This window comes from Platalea leucorodia, assembly GCF_965183815.1.
Source record: "Platalea leucorodia genome assembly, chromosome: 3".
Lineage (NCBI taxonomy): Eukaryota > Metazoa > Chordata > Aves > Pelecaniformes > Threskiornithidae > Platalea > Platalea leucorodia.
The window spans coordinates 59,090,074-59,110,573 of NC_138825.1; the positions used below are offsets into that span (position 1 = coordinate 59,090,074).

Here is a 20,500-nt window from a genome sequence, read left to right on the forward strand (position 1 = left end):
TTACTGGTGGGGAGTCGCAAGAACGGCAAGAAAGAAGAGCAAAGTGAGACTGTGCAGTTCTTGCATGCAGAAGTGTGAACTCGTGTTGCTCTGTTTTGTGCTATTAGATTGGGTCGCTGGGGTTTGGCAGGAAGATGGTATTTGTTGTCTTTCCTCTGACTGAAGGAAACATCCTCTCAAAATTACTGTGACAGTTGTCGGTGTTAAATGTGCAGATGGTTTTGATGGGGAGAAGAAATTGTGTTGTGTTGATGCTTGCAAATGAAAGAAGCCGGTGGGAGATGACTTATAATACAGCTTTTCTTTGTAGTCTTGGGGGAAAAATCCACGAGGTTTACCAGCAGGTGAAAAGAGAAGCGTATGACGACAGTCCTGGATCATTGAAACAGGATATGGTTAGCAGTGGCTCTGGAAACGCTTGTGACTTCACCGATGAAGGGCAGGAAGCAGCCTTGGAGTCCACCACCCTGGGCCTCCAAAGGCAACCCCAGTCACCTGCAGTGCAGGATATGACAGCAGCATTTCACTTTGAAATCAAAGGCAGAGATATCTAATCGTGCTTCTGACAGACTCAGGGAACTGGGTAACCTCTCTGTCAGCTGTAGATGATTTGGTGGGTTTTTTTTAAGACCGAGATACTGTTCAGTTACAGCGCTGACAATAACATACATGTTTTTTCCTTGCGATGCAGAAGCATTTAAGCACAATTTTAGCCCATGCCAAGGTATGTGATATGCCCAGCAGTTGCCCACAGGACACAAAGTCACTTCGAAGTCACACAAAGTTGCAGTACAGGATTTCAGACAAATACTGTGTCCTGGGTACCATCGTCCACTTCAGTGAGGCTTTGATTTCTACTTTGTGCTGTCGGGAACATGTAAGGCCAAAGGTAGACCTGAAATGCCAAAACTGAAAAAATCTGCTACCTGCAGCAGATTCTGCAAAATCAAAGATAACAGGAAGGAAAGAAGGAAGGAGGAGGAGAATTAAAAAAAGTAAGGAGTCAGTTCAGTCAGATACACAGGGAAGTTCCAACAGATGTTCATGTTTTGTTACCTGTTATCCATAGCACTGTGTGCCTCTGTCTCTACTTGTTAACATACTGTGGGCAGACATAGACCTTCACTCACATGGTGATTATTTCCTTCTGAGACAGCAAAATCCTTCTGTAGTGCCTAAACAAAAACCTGCTGAAACCAGGGGAGACATTGATGTGGAGTTCAGGGGGTCTGCATTTGTCTTTACAGGGGGGTTATTGCATCTTTTAACATTTGAAATGCAGTATGCCTGCTACTAACAAGAGATAAGGGTCACCCTCTCTACCTCTAAAGAAGGTGCAGTGCAAAAATATATTGTGAAAGATGAATGCAACTGCAAAGATAATGTCTTGGTGGTTGCCATAGTTTCTAATTCAGCACTTGAGAAAAGTTTTTGCATTCAGCACAAAACACTTTGGGTGAGAATGTTACAAACAGTATTTAAGATGCTTGAAATTAAAAATTAAACAAGAATTCATTTTAAACATTTGCAATGTTAACTAATTTTTTTAGCACTGGAATTAAAGCAAATTTCTTCACTGTCATTAATTATGCTTCAAAAAAACATTTTGAAGGCATTTTAAAAACATGTTATTAATATAATAAGCGTGATAGAAAAATATTCAGAAAAGTCGTCCACCCACATTTATAAAAAGTAAAAAACTGGGTCCTTTCTAGATCACTGAGAGATCTGGAGACTAGCTGAATTAGCATGAGCTTGTAATGCTTAGAGACCACTAATATCACAGAGCTCCTCTTTAGTCCAGGGTATGTATGTACATATTGTATATTTTTATATGTGTGTGTGTGTGTGTATTATATACACACATACATACACATACGTGTGTATATATATGCGCACACACACACACTTATATATAAAAAATACACGTTGTGTATACAAATTCTGCTTCTGCTTGATAGTCCAGACTGATGTTTTAAAGTAGCCCACGAGTGCTCAGAATTGTCCCGGAGGCAAGCCGCTGTTTCCTTTCATTCAAAGTTATACAGACAGAGCAAAATCAGCCTTTTACCTTCATGCATTAAGGGCAAAAGCAGGATGGAAAACAAACTCGATGCAGATGATAAGCGCATCTAGACATATCAGGACAATAGAGGGAAGCCTGTATTATGAAGGATGTTACTGTTACGGTAACTGTCACGCCTGGTGCCACTAAAATGGAAAGATGAAAACCAGATGTCTGTAAAGGGAATGTGTGTTACTCAAAGCACACAGGAACAAACAACAAGGCTATGTCATTTTTCCAGTCATCTTGAAAGTATTTCAAGTTGATTGATTATTTTACATGTAAATTTTACGTAGGAGACATAGTCTTGAAGAGGGCTTGAGTGTTTGTTGCGTGCTTCTAGAGAAGAAAGGCTAAAGAAAATGCTTTCATTCATTTGGTTTATTTTAGTTTGTGCTTTTCACTTTTTTGATTTATCCAAGTCCCTCAATAGGAGTTGGAAGTATTACTAAAACATCGTTGTTTTTTTTCTAATGAATACACATTAAAAAAAAAAAAATCTGTTAATTGGTAACATCTTTTAGCTGGCATATGGCTAGCTAATAGCTCAGGCTTAATTAGCAAATCTGGGGAAGAATAACTTCCTAATATGGAATTAAAAAGGCCTGTCATTGTTTTTCATGAAGATGGATGATATTGTTCAGACCTGAAATTTAGCAGCCTTTTTTTTCCTTGGTCCCAGTGGATGAGCTGTGTTTTAACACCTATCTATTACAAAAACAGAGCTTGAAATTGCCACGAGTCATGCTGACAGAAAGTGGAGAAACAGTACCTTTCCAGAAAGTATAGTTACACACTTAATAAATGTGGATCTGGTGACCTGACCTGTGTTATTTTTTCAATGCCATATGCAGTACCGTAAACATTTAATTTCCACAGACTAGTGGTTTTATTTTTTTTTCTCTTCAACCTTGGTCTGTGGATCCCTGGGGTCTATGGACTGCTGCAGAGGCAACCACTAATGGTGGATAAGTAGCCTTGTACATGCTACACAGTAGTCCACATACTTGGATTTTTAAACCAGGCTGTGCGTCCATTGAAAAATGAAATGTTAGGGAGCAGGCAAAACCTCTCTTGCTCCCTTGAGACCATTCCCTCAGGTTTCTGTTATATAGTCTTCTCACCCAGTGAATCTAATATCTGTGTCCAAAAGAAAGGGCATAGTCCATCAGCTATCAAGAGTTTCCTGCTACTGTGCTGCATTCTGCGAGCCTTATCAGCAGCATGTTGTTTCAGGGATCCAGCATCCTTGTTCCTCTGATAGGCGGCCGCTCGGCAGCTGAGCTTCACGGTTTGGCAAATGCTGAGCTGTCAAGTTGCGCTAATGATTTGGAAAGAGAGGGATGTAAGTTTAATTGCAGTAATTAAAGGAGAGGGCTGCGTTATTCCCTTGCTCGTACGAAGGTGAATATCCTTGAAACCTCTGAAGCAGCACACTCATAACCAAGGATATAGATACCAAGGCCTGGTGTATCATTTGGGTTCAAGAAAAGGGTTTGCTAGAGAGCGAGACGTGGTGGCAAGGGCAGTGTTGAATGAAGCCTTATAGCTCGACATCATTGCACCCTAACAGCGCTGTGCTGGAGGGAACATGGGAGTTACTGTGTTTTATTATGCCGCTGGTATAGTTCTCCTTTTATTAATGAATTGCTCGTTAGTCTTGTAACTCTTCAGCTCAGCAGTGTCATGTCCTATAATGTTTTATTTAAAGTTACATTGTTTTTAGAATAACCTAGCTGTAGACCTGATTGGTTTTGTTGTAAATATATCAACGTGGGGACTTTTACTTTCAAGCCTGAATTTATTACTAAGCACAGTTTAAATTTCTTTTTATTGATGTAACTACAACTAAAAAGTTCAAACAAAGGACAAGCACAATTATGTAAAGAAATCATCCAGAGAGCTGTTGTTTTTCATTTTATCATTGTAAGAGCATTTGTATGCCACACCATTTAGTGGCACTTACCCTTGACAGAGCATCAATACCTTTGATAATTCACACTGACCTTCAGGGCAGTCAGCACCCTCTAGATATTTTTAGGTATTTGGCTAATTTTCTCAAAGCACCTGATGTTGTGTTTATGCAGTAAATTTCACGAGCGCAGAGGCAGGTACATTTCTGGGGAGATAAAACCCATCTTCCCTTGCCATAACTGCACTTTGTCCTGCATTCGCTACATCAAGCTATTTATAAAAAAATCTTCTCATCTGGCATGTTTTCCCTGCATATGTAGTAATAAAGGGAGGCATGGCAGGTCTGTTTGTGCTCTCATATGCTGCTTAGCCCCGTTACAGTGGGACACGGACAGCATCTCTGATTTTCGTTAGTTGGCACGAATGAGAAACTTGTGCAGCTGAGCTCAGAGAGAAGGTGTGTTCGTGGGAGGTCGCAACATCCGTGGCTTCCTTCCGAGGGGCCTTTTCCTTTGGCAAAGTTTGTATTCACAAGCCACAATGCCCGCCTTCAGGAGGAGTAAAACCAGAGCTAAGAGTTTAGCCTTGGCTCGCAAAACGCAGCAGCAGGCAGCAGCAGCGTACGGCTCCCTGCACAGGATGTTTTCTGTGGTGAGTTCTGCAGCGGCGTGGGTTACGCTGGGGGGGTGCTGCTTAATTAGGCTAAGGTAGGTGACGGGGCTGCACCAGCGTGCCAGGCTGTCTGCGCTTGATAAGTAGCGGCTGTCCCAGCATTCATAATTAAATAATGGATTCTGGTAACATGTAGTTGGTGGGTGAGTTTATACCAGTACGCTGCATGGGAAAAGGTTTGGGCTTTTTGAAGTTCGGGGGGAGGGAAGGGTGGGTTGGTTGCGTGCACCGTTTGCTGCCAGGCTCAAGCAAATAGTTATTTCTTGCATCTGTCAGAGAAAGGACTAAGTCATGATGCAGATTTTGACAGAAGTGGGATGGTTTTAACAGGATTCTTCAGGGAAATTTGGAAATAACTGCAGCATGAATGTTTCAACTATTTCTCTGGTTTTTGACAAATAATTTAGGATAGTGGAAACAAGGAGGAAAAAGTAAGAGCTACAATCAAGGTACTGCTGGGGGAATATAAGAAGGCTGTAAATATATTACACAGGTGATAGAAAAATACATGAGCCTTATCCATTAAAAATTGACAACATCAGGATAAGGACATGGGGAAGGAAAGAATCACAATAATTTCACAACATCAGGGTTTGGGAAAATTTGCATTTTGTGCTTTAATATTACCTGACAAGTGTTTCCTTTTTGTGACCTAGGCTGTCAGAGGTCCTCTCTCTTTGTTTTCCTGATGCTCTCATCTTTACATTTTGTATGGTCAGGATTTAACATGCTGTGATGGAAATTACTTCTGTTTTGCCTTTGACTTTGGTATGCACTGGGTCAGATGACTTTGGAGACTGATTTTAGAGAAGCTGAGCACAGCATCTATGAACTCAGTGGGAGCTGCTGGTCCTTGGGACCTGGTTCATGCAGGCTCTTGGGCCCAGATCCCTTCTGCGTGCCTTGGTTTATAACTAGCATTTCAGTCAAGTACCTAAGTCACCAGCGGTTCTTCCTCTATACCCAAGGAGAAAGATGGGCATCTCTCTCTGTGGCAAGTGAGAGGGAAGATTTGCCACTATGCAGTTCATATAAATAGCTCAGGCACCATGTCAGGTGGGTTGCATCTTAGCTGTTTTACACAGCTGTGTGTTCAGCCTTCTTTCAGGCCTTGACCTGTGCTGCCAGGAAAGAGTTACTAGGTCATCAATGCCTCTTCTTGCTGTACTTGTGATTTCCAAATGAGGTTGGTGACACCTACTTGCATTACCAGAACAGGCTGACTTTGCTAATGTAAATCTCCCTGAAATTGGAAATTTCTGACTCAAAGACAAAAGGTCATTGTTAAATCGTCCCCTGTTGTCTGATCTGGTAGTGTCTGGTAGGGCAGCTTTTCATAATGCGGCATAGAGGGGTTGCTTCTCCGTCCTTAAAGCATAACTCTAACCATGCTTGGCTTATTGCTACGAAGGACCCACGTGGGCACTTTTAAAAAAAATACCTTTCCTTTAGCAATGTTTTAAACGTTTTAATTAAAAGACATGCAGGAGAAACAGCAAAACAAGACAGATCCCTAAAATTTCAGCAGTGTCAGTCAGGAACAGTTTCATATTCTGAGTGGCCTTGAAGTTGGGAAAAAAAGGAGAAGGACCAGAAGATAAGTGATGACTGAGGCTACTGCTTTGTTTTAGCTTCTGTTGCCCAAAGCTGAGCAGCGGTCTTGCCCAGATACCTGTGGAGAAAATCCCACAAGGTGGTCAACTCTGCTGACATTTTTGAGTCTTAGTAAGCAATTTAGAGGAGTGCACATACTGTATTGGTGTGTAACATAAGGCAACTTTTTTCAGTGGTCTTTAAGGCCTGCAACTTTCTAGCCTTTTACATTGCTTGGTTACAAAGTACTTCCCGTTCTGAGGATGACAGAGATGCCTGTAGGGTGATGGACCCACGAAAAAAATGACGGCTGTTAGGGCTGCCTTTGTTCTGGAGAGAAGCATCTTCTAACACAAAGGAAAAGTGATGGACATCTCCAAAGGCTTTCCTTTTTCACAGAATGAGGGATGTAGAGAGGTCTCTGGCCAGTTCATTTCTCAAAATCCCGTGTAATTGTATTTCTTCTGCTGACTGGTACATTCAGCCTTCCTGGAAATACATACATTAGGCAGAACTGAGCTGTTAGCGGTTCATTTTTAGAGAGTACAAGACTAATCTGTTTCTGCAGGATGTTTTCTGAGCATACTTCCTCTTTGGATAAGGAATTCAAAGGATTGATGATCACTCCGTAAATGTGGTCAGTGGTACAGGAATCTGAAAACTCATCAAAGGACATGCATGGTTTTAACCCTCCCAAGGAATCTTTCTTAGGCTGTAGAGTTTTCTAAGCCTTCTCAAAATATTCCTTTCCATCACTTTTTCAAACAAACCCCAACCGACTGACAGATTACATGAGGTGTATAAATGAGGGTAAAATAAACAGCAATGAGCAGAGACACCGTAACGCTAATTGACCTTGTGCAACATTTATGGTCAATCAGTATCATTCAGTAGAAAGTCACAGGGTAGCCATGAAATTGTTGTGCTAATGCTTAACCACTGCTGATTATTGTCTTCTGCTCTCTCCGCGATTAATTTCATGGAGATTTTTAACTCTGGTGGGGATAGCACAGCCTCAAATGATGATATGCTTGTCTGCAAGGAGCAAAAGAAAATTTGTAAGAGGTTCCTTGTAAGAGTATCCTTTTGTTCAGTTTAAAGGAATAATCTTTAATATTTCTTATCATCAGGTGTATTATTGAAAATGGGATGTGCTTCATCTCCATCTGACAAGCTGAGCAGCACTGTGGTGGTTGACACCTATGGGTCAAGCTGACAATTATGTGGACTGGAACTCTCTCTTCTAAGGTTACTGTGAGCAATCCTCACTCTCAGGGAACACTCCCTCCAAAAGGATGTGGGACCTGACAATGAGTCGCAAACATTCAGGGATGAAAAAAAGTTTCTCAAGGCTGCTTCCACACATCCTTCAGTTTTCTTAGAGGCCGAGAGAGTATGAGGCAGGATGCTGCTTCCCCTGCCTGCCAGGTCTGTAGAAGGGTTTACACAGCTTTGTTGGAAAATCTGTGAAAATGGCCAATAAAACAGTACAGTGCTACTTAACTTCATTCTCCCTGGAATGCAAGTATTTGTTTTTTCTGTTAACTGTTCATAAGCATCAGTTGTCTTTCTCAACTCTGATATTCAAATCTAGCTAGCACTGTTAAGTCTAAATTTTTGGATTTTTAGCCTCATCTGTCTGCTGTTCAGTGCCAAAGGTAAGCTGATGCTGCTTGCAATCTCCTATAAATGTTGCTGAGAGTAGCATACATAAGCTCAAGTGATGGATTTTGGAGAAAGTTGATTCCACTGTATGCTCTCCTCAGCTTTTCTCTGCACCCTTGCAGCCTTGTTCACAGTCAGTCATCTGGGCTTTTCTTTTCATCAACTTAAATGTTTTTATTCTGATGAGCTGCACACTGTAAAGATTGGCATAAATAATTTTTTTACCATTTGCTAAGTACAGTCAGTCTTGGCCTTGTGCAAATAAAAGCTGTGTGCTTAAGGAGTTTACCAGATGTATCTGAGAGTCAAGTCTGCCTGTGTTAGCTGTTGCAATGTCATTGTCAGAGCAAATTCAGGGTTAATTCCTACCTTAATTCAAGGTTACGGTGAGCGTATGTAGTATCAACTTGGGGCTTCTCTTGAGACTTCTTGGTTTAAGGACACTGGACCGCCAAACTCTGCTTTGATATCCAGAGCGCCCATTGACATTGAAATCCCAGCTGCAATCAGTAACGGGGCAGAGGCTAGCACTCTCCTGTGCACACATAAAAGATAGAAAAGAGATGTTCTTAGGGGTTGTCACTGGGGCCTTTCTAGAAAAGACCTATTTTAAGCAGCAAAAGTAATAAAGAGCAGGACATTGTTTAGTGTGGGAGACAGAAAGTAGCATCCAGAGCAGTGTGGAAAAAAGATGGAGATCCCGACTTTGGTGGTAAGGGAGTTTTGGGAAGAAATATGAAGTAAGAATAGCTTTTATTCCTCTCTATTTATGCGTTATGAAGTTTATGATGAGTACTGGGCCCTTGGTCCAGAACCTAACGTACACTTTGTGGTTTCACTGGCAAAATGGGTTTCCACATCTTCTATGGTTTGTGCAATGTGTAGGAGTGAATGTGAAATACTTCTGTCCTGTGACCAAGTAGCATTTCATGCTTGCTTTGACCCAAAAGTAAATCCCACAGTGGACACAGAGTGAGAATCAGGTCTGGATGTTGCACAGTCTGAAAGTCTCCCATAAAGGGAAGGACAGAGAGCAGCAAAGCTGTGGGAAAGGACCAGAGTCTGCAAGCAGCACTGCAGGACAAGGGCAATATTTTTAATGCCAGACTTGTAAACACAAAGTGCTTACATGTTCAGGAACATAAAGTTTATAAAAATCACTACTTGTCAGCAGTATGGCTGAGAGATACCTTAGAGCAATCCTGTGCCTTGGGCCTGGACCAGTTATGCGGAACAATTTCTGACACCAAAATTGTGTTGCTCAGGTGCTCAAATAGTATTTATGTTGAGGAGCATCATCTGTTTCCATATGCTTTCGTATCCAGTGGTTCTTGATGGAAGATGCAGCTCTGGCCCCAAAACTGAAGGGGATGGAGGACATAGCACGTTCTCCAGTCTGCCTGCCCTATGTGCGAAGGTGGTTGAGGAGGAATAGAGGATCTCCAACTCCTCCTTGTAAAACTGTGCCTGACGATGATGTTTATGACTCGCTTTCAATAGCTGTCTCATATCCTTGATCTGGTGTCCTTGATCAGGCATCAGGTTGATGTAAATCAAGCTGCCCACGTGCACTTTGAGCTGTAGAGAGCGTAAAATCTGAGTCATTCTGATACAAATACAAAACTTTCTGACATCAGAAACAAAGAAAACAACACTCAAGTACTTTGGCATTCAGCTATTTAGAAGTTGTTTTACAATACACCCTCCCCCTCCCCCCCCTCCATTTCCTAAATTGAGTTGTGATTTATTTCCAAAACACCAATTAATTTTTGTGGCACAGACTGACTGTGATTTTTAAATGTATTCCATCAGTGTGCAGCTGTAATTCCAACAAACACCATTCAATTTACCTTGCATTTTGTTGGGTCCTAATAAATGTTATAACTATAAAATGTATCTAAATTTCATAGTCCTGCAAGCTGTCATTATAAAGGATTGTGGAAGATGGTTACACATATTAGTGAGGAAAGTAACTTAATTTTCTTTAGTGTGGTGGCATTGCTCAAAACTGGGGGCTGGGAAGCTACAGAGTAATATAGACTATATGGTAAATATTTGACATTTTAACATTTATTTCCGTCATATAAGTGTGAGGGATGTACCTGTGTTTTGTCACATGAATGGCTGAGGTTTAATGTTGCTAGTGCATTTAGCCTCCACCTTACAGAAGGCTTTGTATAACTCAGTTCAGTTTCAGAATAACTTTTGCATTTGGTCATTTCATGCCCTAGTATGCTGGTGAACTTAGCTACACAGATAATCAATGGTGAATCAAGAGATCCAAAACAACCACTTGAAACAGCGTGTGGAATAAATTAGTACAGATTAAGACAGTTCTGAAATGCACTCATGTTCTGATTTCTTCACTGAAACAAGACTTCCACTTGAAATAAGGCAGCATTCATGTAGTCCTCATTTGAATGCATTCACTAAATAGAAGATAATATATGGTACAGCATATGCAACTGTTTGGTATCTTAGAGAGTGTCTGAAAGACAGAAGCGCTGCAGAAGAATTGTTTCACGTAGTATAAAGATGTGGACACCAACAGCTGTTGAGGTAGAATTGGGTAATGGTAGTGATAGTCTAGCTTTCGGGAAAACGTCATATAAGAAAGAGAATTCAAATTAAGCATTAAAGATTATTGCCTGCAAAAGTTGCTCTTGGATATTAGTGATAGTCATGCAAGAGTGAACTGCACAACCATTTCATAGTGTCAGAAAAATCTCATTCTCTTCCATCTTGGCCTTATAAGATTAACTGTTGTTGTTCCAACTCCAATTCCTACTTTGCTTTAAAATTTTCTGGTTTTTTTCGTTTATCATTCTGTTAAAGAATCTCAAAGATTTACGTTTCCATTCACCATTTTTGAAAGCAAAAAATCTTGATACATAGTTGTTTCCTTGGAGAGAAAGTATCTAAACGTCTTTTGACAACCTAAGACATTGGAATCCTAACCCTCAGCTCCAAGTCTCATTGTTTGAAAAAAACACACAACACAATATAGGCAGCAGATGACAAATAAAACAGTTATTCTGGATGCTTAAAAGATCTTTAGCTATTAATTCTTTCTATTTTGCTGCAGTGAGTGTTGCAAAATAAGAGAGATGGAAAACTGTGATGCTAGTGTCATAAGAATCAAAGTGTATGATATATCTGAGTGCTCTCTCATCTTTTGCATCCCACGAGGTTGTATCTGAAAACTGAAAATAATTTGCACCGGAAAATCACTAGAAAATCTTCATTTCATTTCACCACTGTGATCTGGATCCGCTATAAATTGAAGCTGTCAGGATACATATTTGACGAAAATCAATGGCATGCTCTGGCCCCCGAATTTGGAACAAGAGCAAAATTTGAGGAATTTAAAAACAATTGTCATACAGCTTGTATTCTAAAACACTGGCACTTGTCTCCTTCTTCTCATTCAACAGAGCGCAGAACAGATCAGCGCATTGTGCCGAAACTTCCAAGAAGTCCAGGCAAGCAGTATGGAAGGACAGAAGGACAACCAGGATGCACCTCCACGGCCACTGGCTCGCCACCTTTCCGATGCAGATAGATTGAGGAAAGTCATCCAAGAACTTATGGACACTGAGAAATCTTATGTCAAGGTAAAAAAAAAAATCTGGCTAGCTACAGCCTTCTTTTTGAAGCTAACCATGATTTGTGCATGGTCTTTACATATTTCATACTTAACTTTACATAACTAACCCTCTACAAGAGCCATAACCTACGGAGTCCGCTTATCTAATTGTTCTGTTGTTTTCAGTGGGCTTGCTCCTGTAACAGAAGCTGTAGGATTTGTTCTAGTAGCTTTAGTTCTAGTCGATTTATATTTATATTGGAGAGTGGTAGTTTGTGGGGAGTAGATCCCTGCAATATTTGAACATTGGTGTTTTCCAGGGAATGCTTCTGTAGTTTTCAAAATGAAAATAAATCTGGTAGAAGACGAATAGATTCTCCTACAAATTAGAAAAAATAAGTTTAATTGTGGAAAATAGTGCATAATTATTTTTGAATCAGCAAAGCTAAAAGGCACAATTCCAGTTGGTTGTAGCATCACACATATGTTATTTCTCCTTTGACTGATTAGTCCATAATTTGTTAGATATATGTCTCTTCTTTTTATAAACCCCAAATTCATGTGACTGGATGCCAAAAGAAACATGAAAGCATTGATTTCATTGACCTTCAGCAAGGAGGAATCATGTACTTTACTTGATCTCAAAACCCATACTTACACATACGAGTACTTGCTGCAATAATGCATACGGAAAAGAAGAGAAAATGCTTTCAGTCTGTTGTTGTTAGTACATCCACCAAGACACTAATAGAGACATATGCTGTAAAGCTTGAGGAAGTTTTACAGAACACGGATGCCCATGTATGTCCAGCTGATGTTTCTTATAGAGGAATCACTTGAAGAAAGGCATGACCATGGAGGTCACTGATGTGTGAAATTTTGCACCAGGGGAAATCCTGGCAGGTTGCACATACTCGTTATGGCGTTCTCAAGGAGATGCTCGTTATTCCTTCTCCATAAGAATTTCTGCCGTTTCTTTTCTCAGGGTCGGAGAGCCCTGCAGTGGGCCCCAGCCCTGCCGTCATGCTTTGGTGTGGGATAGTAAGTCTTCAAAAGTGGCACTAATTCTTTGAAGAAGTGACTGCAAAAGCCCTTGATCGCATCCCCCCCGACAACAAAACTGAACACTTCCATACCTAATAATAGGATTTTAAAATGTGTCTTTCTGAAGATTACTACTGATGTTTAAATGAGTGGCTATTTATATGGCTTATCTAACATGCATGAGCAAAACATTTGATGCTGTTCATATACATGGACTCTTTAGAAAGCCATCATCTGTAACATTTTCTCCTCATGCTATACTAAAATATAATTTGTTATAATCAAGTTGTAAAGCTTTAAGGATGAAACAGAAATATTACGCTGAAATCGATTTGTGTCTAATTTAACAATCACTTTAGTGCTAACAATACACAGGTGATTTTGTTATAGAAAAGGAATTGTACCCCTAGTTCATTTGCAAAAATGACCCCTATCCCACAGTTGTCGTATAAAGAACAATTTCGAACTGTTACATAAAAAGTGAACGAATTGTCTTTCTTGCAGGACTTAAGCTGCCTCTTCGAGCTATACTTGGAGCCCCTTCAAAATGAAACCTTCCTTACCCAGGATGAGGTGAGAGAATAACTGAAAGATGTGCTTTTCTTTCTTTCATGGGTTAAGACCTCAGCACTTGGGTTTTTCATTGCTGAGAGCATGACAGAAAAAGCAAACAATGAAGATAACAATAGGAATTACACCAGTCAGTGCCTTTCTGTCTGGTGCATGCGTCACTTCTTTTTTTAAAGGGTAATTGTTCTTCTGACTTAACTGCTAAGAAATCTTAGATTTTTTTGTAAGGATTTTTTTATAAAACCCGTTTGAAAAGTATTAACGAAGATGTTCATAAGCCTTTGCAACCTCTTTGTGTGTCACATCTCCTTAGTGGACTGTTTTCGCAAGACCACAGTTAGATGTATGGAGTTATGTACTTCATAGCCTGATGTTTTTCACAGATGGAGTCCTTGTTTGGCAGTCTGCCAGAAATGCTGGATTTCCAGAAGGTGTTTTTGGAGACTCTTGAAGATGGAATATCTTCTTCCTCAGATTTTAATACACTGGAAACACCATCCCAGTTCCGGGTAAATATTTGGTCATTTAATACCTTGCAGTGTGCCTGGAAATGTTTGTGGAAATCTGGCTTTAAGAACTTATATTTAAGTTTCGTATGGTTGCTTTTATGTTTGAAGCTTTACTTTGGATTACAACACCTATTCAGCAGTAAAAGATAAGTGCTATTTTTCACGGTTTTATCATCCTCTTTCCCATGGCAGAGGATGCAACATGGAAGATGCCGAGTAGGTTTTGAGTATGCTATAAACGAGCGATGCTTATGATGCAGAACTCCTTTGTAGAAAGGTTATTGTCACTCTGCTGAATTCTGCCCTGCCTTGTGCTCCTCCCCGCTGTGCCCAGTTCACCCGCTACAGACTGGGAGCTTTTCCCATTAAATGCCGCCTGAGTTGCTCCAAGAAGAGGACCTGCAAAGTGTAAATGGCTGCAGACTGTGTCACAGTGGCACCACCTGGTACTTGCCCCAACTGGAGGAATTAGGTTCCCTGGGGATGGAGCAGACTGTCACAGGACCAGGCGAGACTGCTGGCAGGTCTCCCGGAGACTTGCTGCCTTTCATGGAGCAAACAGTGATTAAAAAGAGGGGAGAGGGCTGCTCTCCTCCTCCTCCTTCGCCTCCTCCGCCTCCCCCTCCTCCTCCCTCACTACTCCTCTTTCTTTGCTTTGCTTTGGGAAGCATATTTCTAAAAACATCTCCCTCGTGATTCAGTCCCTCCCACATCTTCCCAACCACCCCTTCATCCAAGAACATCAGAGGTGCCCTGTAATTACCACCTGCCTGAAAGAAGGAAAACAGTTGGAAAGCAATCCTTTGTGTTTGTTTTACACTGTCCCTTCTGGCTTTGGCACTTTTATGCCTTGCTTCCTATTGCTCATGTTTTTTCCCAGCACAACACACCCTGTTACATGTCTGTTGATTTTGGTTCCTGTGCTGCCTGGAAGATACAGTAAGACAGAATGGCTGTAGTGGTGTTACCTGCTCAGGGAGAACAGATAAAATTGCAGGCTTTGCCTAAATAGGCTGAACTCTACACCCAGAGAAATAGAGAAACATGACAGAGCTACTACTAGTAGTATATTCATGTTTTTTATATATATATATATATATTTATTTATATATATATATATTATTTATGTATATATATATACATAAAAAATATAGGATATGTATAGAAAGATAGCAGATAATCACACTGTTGAGCCTCTGTGTTATGTGCATGAACATTTATTTAGGATTCTAGTAATGAATTAATATTTTGATTGTGTTGATTTCAGAAATTGCTGTTTTCCCTCGGAGGCTCCTTTCTGTATTATGCTGACCACTTTAAACTGTACAGTGGCTTCTGTGCAAACCACATCAAAGTTCAGAAAGTTCTCGAGAGAGGTAATTTATTGTCTTCATTATTGTAATTCATTTGCATGAATTTAAACTGCAGTGAACTACCCGAACAAATCTCATCAACTTGCAGAGAATATGGGTACAAAGCAAGGACTAATCGGCTATCTTTCAATAGGAATAGCTAAAATCTGCGGTTCTGCTGAAGTATGGTATAGAACTGAAGGGATAAGATTCCTTTTGTAACATCCAGGCAGCAGCCTGAATAGCTACAGAAACATCTTGCACAAGTTTGTGCCATCTGCAGATCCAGCTCATACTCAAAAAAGCAGGAACAAATGGTAGAGTAAGTTAGGAATGACTTCTTCTGCCATCCACTGCACTGCAGTGGAAAACCCACATTGACGAATAATCTCACCTTGATATAATTGCTCTCTTAGCCCTTATGTATGTTATTTAATGCAGGAAATGATTATGAAACTGATAGTGTAAACTACTTTATAAACCATCAGTTGAAAAGGGTGAGGCTTTTGGTGCTGGTTACAAGTTGCAATTCTGTGCTTTCAAATTATTGTAGGTTCTGTAACTTCCATGTTCAACTGACCAACTCTTTCATTTACATCTAGCCAAAACAGATAGTGCCTTTAAGGCCTTTCTGGATGCTCGGAATCCCACAAAGCAACACTCTTCTACACTGGAGTCGTATCTCATAAAGCCTGTTCAGAGAGTGCTGAAGTATCCTCTGCTTTTAAAAGAGCTGGTGTCTCTGACAGACAACGAGAGCGAGGAGCACTATCATTTGACAGGTAACTTCTTCCTTTCTTCTACAGGAATGAATACGAGTTAAGTTTTATTTCCAGCCCTTTCTGAAGCTGCAGGCAGCCATTCTGGTAGATAGCACAGAACTTGTCAAAACCTAGAGAGAATTCCCTCCGTCTCCTTAGAAAGAATAAGTAGCTTTTTCGTGCTTTTAGCAAAAAGTCCTACTTGGTATGTCCAAGTCCCTTGGAGAAGTAGATATACCCAGGATTTGCCATGGCAAATAGGACTGGGGTCTTTCTCTTCAATTCTTGCACAGGAGCATGTCAGGTCATAGTGTTGCGGTTTTTTTCCTCCACTTGGGAAACACTGACCAAAGCTCCATCTTGTGGTTATTACTCAGTTCTTGCAATGTGTCAAAGTTCAAGAACACCACAGAAGGAAATTTTAGTTGTTTGAGGTTTGGATGGGACTTTTGCTTGCGTAGAAGAGATCTGTGTGAAAGCTTTGCAGTCTTCCCATGTAGAAAGACTTGTCTGTCTAACATATATTAGAGTTGATTGCTTTCTAGGCTGTTGATTGCTTTTCTAGGCTCAGATACTTGGGACATCACGCTAGCAAATTCCAGTTCAGGTCTGTCAGCACCTGGTGGATGACAGTCTAGATATTTATTTTATGGAATGATTGTCATTTTAACAAAATAGATTCAGGCAAAATACATTGTCAGCAAAAAGTCATGAGGCTGTTACTGACTTCAAAGGGAGCTTCTAATATTTGCCCTTGCCCATGCAACCAAGCTGGGGGTGACTTACTTGCAGGTCAGGATGGATGCCAAACTTATAAAAGGCTGCACCGTTAAGAGCTGGCAGGACTGGAGAGACTAAGTGCCCTTCTCCAGCTCCTTTCTGAATTAACACAAAAGTCTAATGAAATCTAATGAAGCGTCATTCTTGCTTAGAAAACACGATGTAAACAAAACCTGGCCACCAGCATTTAATTTCATGGATACAATCCATGAGGAACTTGTACAACCTAGCGCTGTATTTCTTTGTCTCTTCTGTGGCGAGCCAAATGCAATTTGTTTCTATTAAATCTCATCAGATGACTTATCCTAGTATCGGTGTAGATTACTCTAGAGATCCTAGTGGCCCTATATATACAAGATGCAAAACCTAACCGCGTTTACTATCATGTTGATAGGAATATTCATACATCTGGGGGCTTATCACTGGAATGCTTATTGCAGCCTTTTCCAGCACTTAAGACAGCAGACAAGCATTGTTCACTTACTCTGATTAGGAAGCATACCTTCTACTGTTGCTATGAGAAAGCACTGATATAAAGCTAGAATTCTGCTCAGCAAACCTTGGGAACACTGCATCATTTTGCCTGCGTCAAGTGGAATTCAATAGAAAATGTCATGTTTAGAAAATACAATCAAATTACATAGCTGTCTATGAAATTTTTAAACCTTACAGAAGCGCTGAAGGCAATGGAAAAAGTAGCAAGTCACATCAACGAGATGCAGAAGATATATGAAGATTATGGCGCTGTATTTGACCAACTGGTTGCAGATCAAAGTGGAACAGAGAAGGAGGTAAGAGAAGGAACAACACGTTTTATTCACTCCTGAAGCATTATCCCACTTGCCATTGGGTGTTTTATCTCTTCCTGGGGTAGTTTTGGGAACTTATTTGTGCTGGGCTTCCTCCATTCTCCTTTAATATTTTGACTTCTGTTTCCTATCTGCCTGTAAAGTTTCTTTTTGTCAGTAGGTTACGGTAAAATTTTCAGACAGCTGCCAGAGCCGCCTTCTGGACTGACAGGAATTGCAAGCAGGAGTAGACATAATTCTCAGCAGGAAAAATGTTCCTCTTCTCAAATGCTGCAGAGATTATCCATGCCCCAAGGCATTCAGATTTTATGCTATAGAGTTCTTAAGATATTTTTTCACCCGTATAAATGAAAATAGCAGTTTGAGGGATTTCACATTAAGGTCTGTTATTCTCATTCTCTACGCTTCCAGTGCTGAAGCATCCATGGGTATTTGTCAGAGCAGAACCCATTAGTTAGTTAGACTGTGTGCGCGCATCTCCCAGAACTGGGGCAGCAAGGTCTCAACGTAGCTATTTACATCAAACGATTACTGAGCAGATCAAATCTGTAAAGGTGAAGATCAGATATGAGAAATGCTGTCTGGGTTGTTTTATTTCCTCCTAGTAAAAGCCAAATCGCCCCCGTTGGCTACCTGGTTTCCCTTCATTTATGGGGAAACAAAACTTGACAGCCTGGGAGATTCTTCACAGTGTTACGTTGTGTCCCACAGAAGAAAGCAGCCTCAGAGTACAAGACCTCCATTAATTCTGCCATTGGCAGTGTCATTAATACTAATTACTCTATAGAAATTAAAGATACTTACAGCTAATAAATCAGCCAGTTCACAACTGGCTATATGTAAGTGACAGATCATCAGATCAACTTAATATTCTTCTAAGTTATTAATAGTAAGAACTTCTGTCCAGCTTCCATAACTTAGGGGCTATTACTTTTTATAGTTACTTATTTTAAAAAGGGGATTACTCACACTTTTCCTGCTGTTCTGTACATACAGTAAATACAGAAAATGTAGATCCTTGAAGTTATTGATGTGTGCTCATTAACGTTTTACTCGCATATGTGGATCACAGCACTGATGTATATATTTATACTATTTATTTATATTATCTATTGTTATAATTTAATACAGGTGACAGAGCTTTCAATGGGAGAACTTCTGATGCACTCTACGGTTTCCTGGCTGAATCCTTTCCCATCACTGGGCAAAGCAAGAAAAGACCTTGAACTTACAGTGTTTGGTAAGTGATCTAAATCTAAAGTGATCAAATCTGAAGATTACCACATTAAGTCTTCTCAGAAGATGAAAGCCACCATCTCCTTTCCCTGTAGCCACGTGACATCTAGGGTAGACTTACATCTGAAAAAATACATATTTACATTTCATAATATGAGAAGTGAAAAGTTTCCATTTGTTTGTTTGCTGTTGCTGTTTGCTCTGTGAGCCAACCTCAGCTGCTCTCCCGCCTGTATGTAAACTATGGAAATTAGGGATTTTCAAGAGAAGATATTCTCTTTCGAACAATCTGCTAAACCAAGCCTTCAAAGGAGGCTGGTAGGAAAATGGTGATTTATTCTACTCTTGGGAATTTAGGCTAACCTCTGCTTTACAGCTACTGCATTGAAATCCCCACCCAGATTATTTTAACCTGAGAAATGAATGTGGAAATGAAAGCATACTTAGAACAGAGAACAGACTTAGTGTCCTTTTTCACAGCCCTCTCTTGCTCTAGGTCCTTCAGTTGAAAACATCCACCAATTACAAAAAGAAAATCTGAACCTTTACATCTAACCTACATCTGCTGTAATAGTTTGTGTGAAGACTGCTTCACATACCAGGAGACAGGCTGCTGGTAGTTTCAGAATAAAGGTGCAGAATGGCGTCATCCTAAATGTTCAGAACAAAACCTGAGGAAAAAATACTGCCATTGCATGAACAAGTGTAGGATGAAAAACCCAGTTGTCGTCTTAATACAGAGCAGGTGCTTTTCAGTCAGTGTGCCTATCTCATCTTTCACATTCCTGTGACTACCATCATCAGCTTTTCCAAGATAATATTTTCATTGAATATTACACCTGTAATTAACAGTTTTCCTTTTTTCCCTTCCTTTTTAGTTTTTAAGAGGGCAGTAATACTGGTGTATAAGGAGAACTACAAACTGAAAAAGAAAATGGTAAGTCTGGTATCAGTGGAGGCGGTGAGATCGCATTGCAGTGTGAGATGGACCATACCGGTGTTGAAGGGGGAGTGACTGCGCTGAAATGCCACCTTCCCTCACTAGGCTGGAATTCTAGCTATCACAGCTAAAACAAATGCTCAGTATCTGTGTAGCAATACATATTTTTTGTTAGTAAGCAGCAGCATCTTCTCTGTGCGAGCCCCGTGTTAGTTCCATCAGGTGGAACATGAAATGTTGCCATGTGGGAATTATTAATTCTTCCAGATGGCATTTATGATGGCCTACCTTAACGTCGTGTGTAGGTTAAAGACCTGTGTATAGACCCTTGACCACCCTGCAAGGAAAGGACAAGGGACATTATAAACATAACCTCCTCTGTCCCCATTTACAAAACTGGAATGCTGAACTCAAGTAGCAAGTTGTATATCCCGAGTACCGGTGGTGAGGTACTGCACCATGCTTATCCTAACAGATGGAGGGGCTCTAAAGTAGCAGCAGCAAGTACATGATTAATGTATTCTGCTAATCAACAGTCTGCGTGTTCCTTCATGGGAAACTTGTTCCCTAGTAGTACTTATATGCAAAGTATTATTTTTATCCATTAAAAAGAAATGCTTTTAAAAGTTGAAGCAATTACAAATTCCAAAGGTTGTGTCTATCACCATTTCAACTACATTTACAAGCACATATTAGAGTACTGAAGGAAAAAGTCTAATGAGTTTAGTTTCTCTTCAGAGGCAGGTCTTCTAAGAGTAACACAAAAAAACCCCACTTTTTTTACTTCTTAGAAATAACCCTTGTTGTGTTTCTTTTTGCAGCCTACTAATGTTCGTGCTGCACATAATTATGGTGACTTGGATCCATTTAAATTTCGTTGGCTGATTCCTTTATCTGCTCTTCAAGTTCGACTGGGGAACACAGCAGGTAACTCCCTTCCACTGAATACTTTAGGACTGAATGCTTTCCTGGGATTCTGTAATATTGCTTCTTCCATATGTCTT

The 20,500-nt window shown here is 40.4% G+C and overlaps 1 protein-coding gene and 1 long non-coding RNA gene across 6 annotated transcripts in view; one reads left to right on the forward strand and one right to left on the reverse strand.

The window, feature by feature from the left end:
* The window catches only part of TIAM2 (TIAM Rac1 associated GEF 2), a 175,703-nt gene that overhangs the window by 152,170 nt on the left and 3,033 nt on the right, over nucleotides 1–20,500 (forward strand). For all 5 annotated transcript variants that reach the window (XM_082306988.1, XM_082306987.1, XM_082306989.1 and 2 more), the window contains 9 exons: nucleotides 11,344–11,523; nucleotides 13,044–13,112; nucleotides 13,493–13,618; nucleotides 14,886–14,994; nucleotides 15,573–15,752; nucleotides 17,184–17,302; nucleotides 18,452–18,560; nucleotides 19,435–19,493; nucleotides 20,318–20,423. In XM_082306988.1, coding sequence (XP_082163114.1) covers nucleotides 11,344–11,523; nucleotides 13,044–13,112; nucleotides 13,493–13,618; nucleotides 14,886–14,994; nucleotides 15,573–15,752; nucleotides 17,184–17,302; nucleotides 18,452–18,560; nucleotides 19,435–19,493; nucleotides 20,318–20,423 — 1,057 coding nt within the window. The remainder of the gene's footprint in view (nucleotides 1–11,343; nucleotides 11,524–13,043; nucleotides 13,113–13,492; nucleotides 13,619–14,885; nucleotides 14,995–15,572; nucleotides 15,753–17,183; nucleotides 17,303–18,451; nucleotides 18,561–19,434; nucleotides 19,494–20,317; nucleotides 20,424–20,500) is intronic.
* LOC309588125 lies at nucleotides 17,338–19,519 on the reverse strand. Its single transcript, XR_014227677.1, has 3 exons — nucleotides 19,156–19,519; nucleotides 18,602–18,679; nucleotides 17,338–17,866 (listed from the first exon to the last, which is right to left on the reverse strand). It is a non-coding gene; the product is annotated as an uncharacterized lncRNA (long non-coding RNA).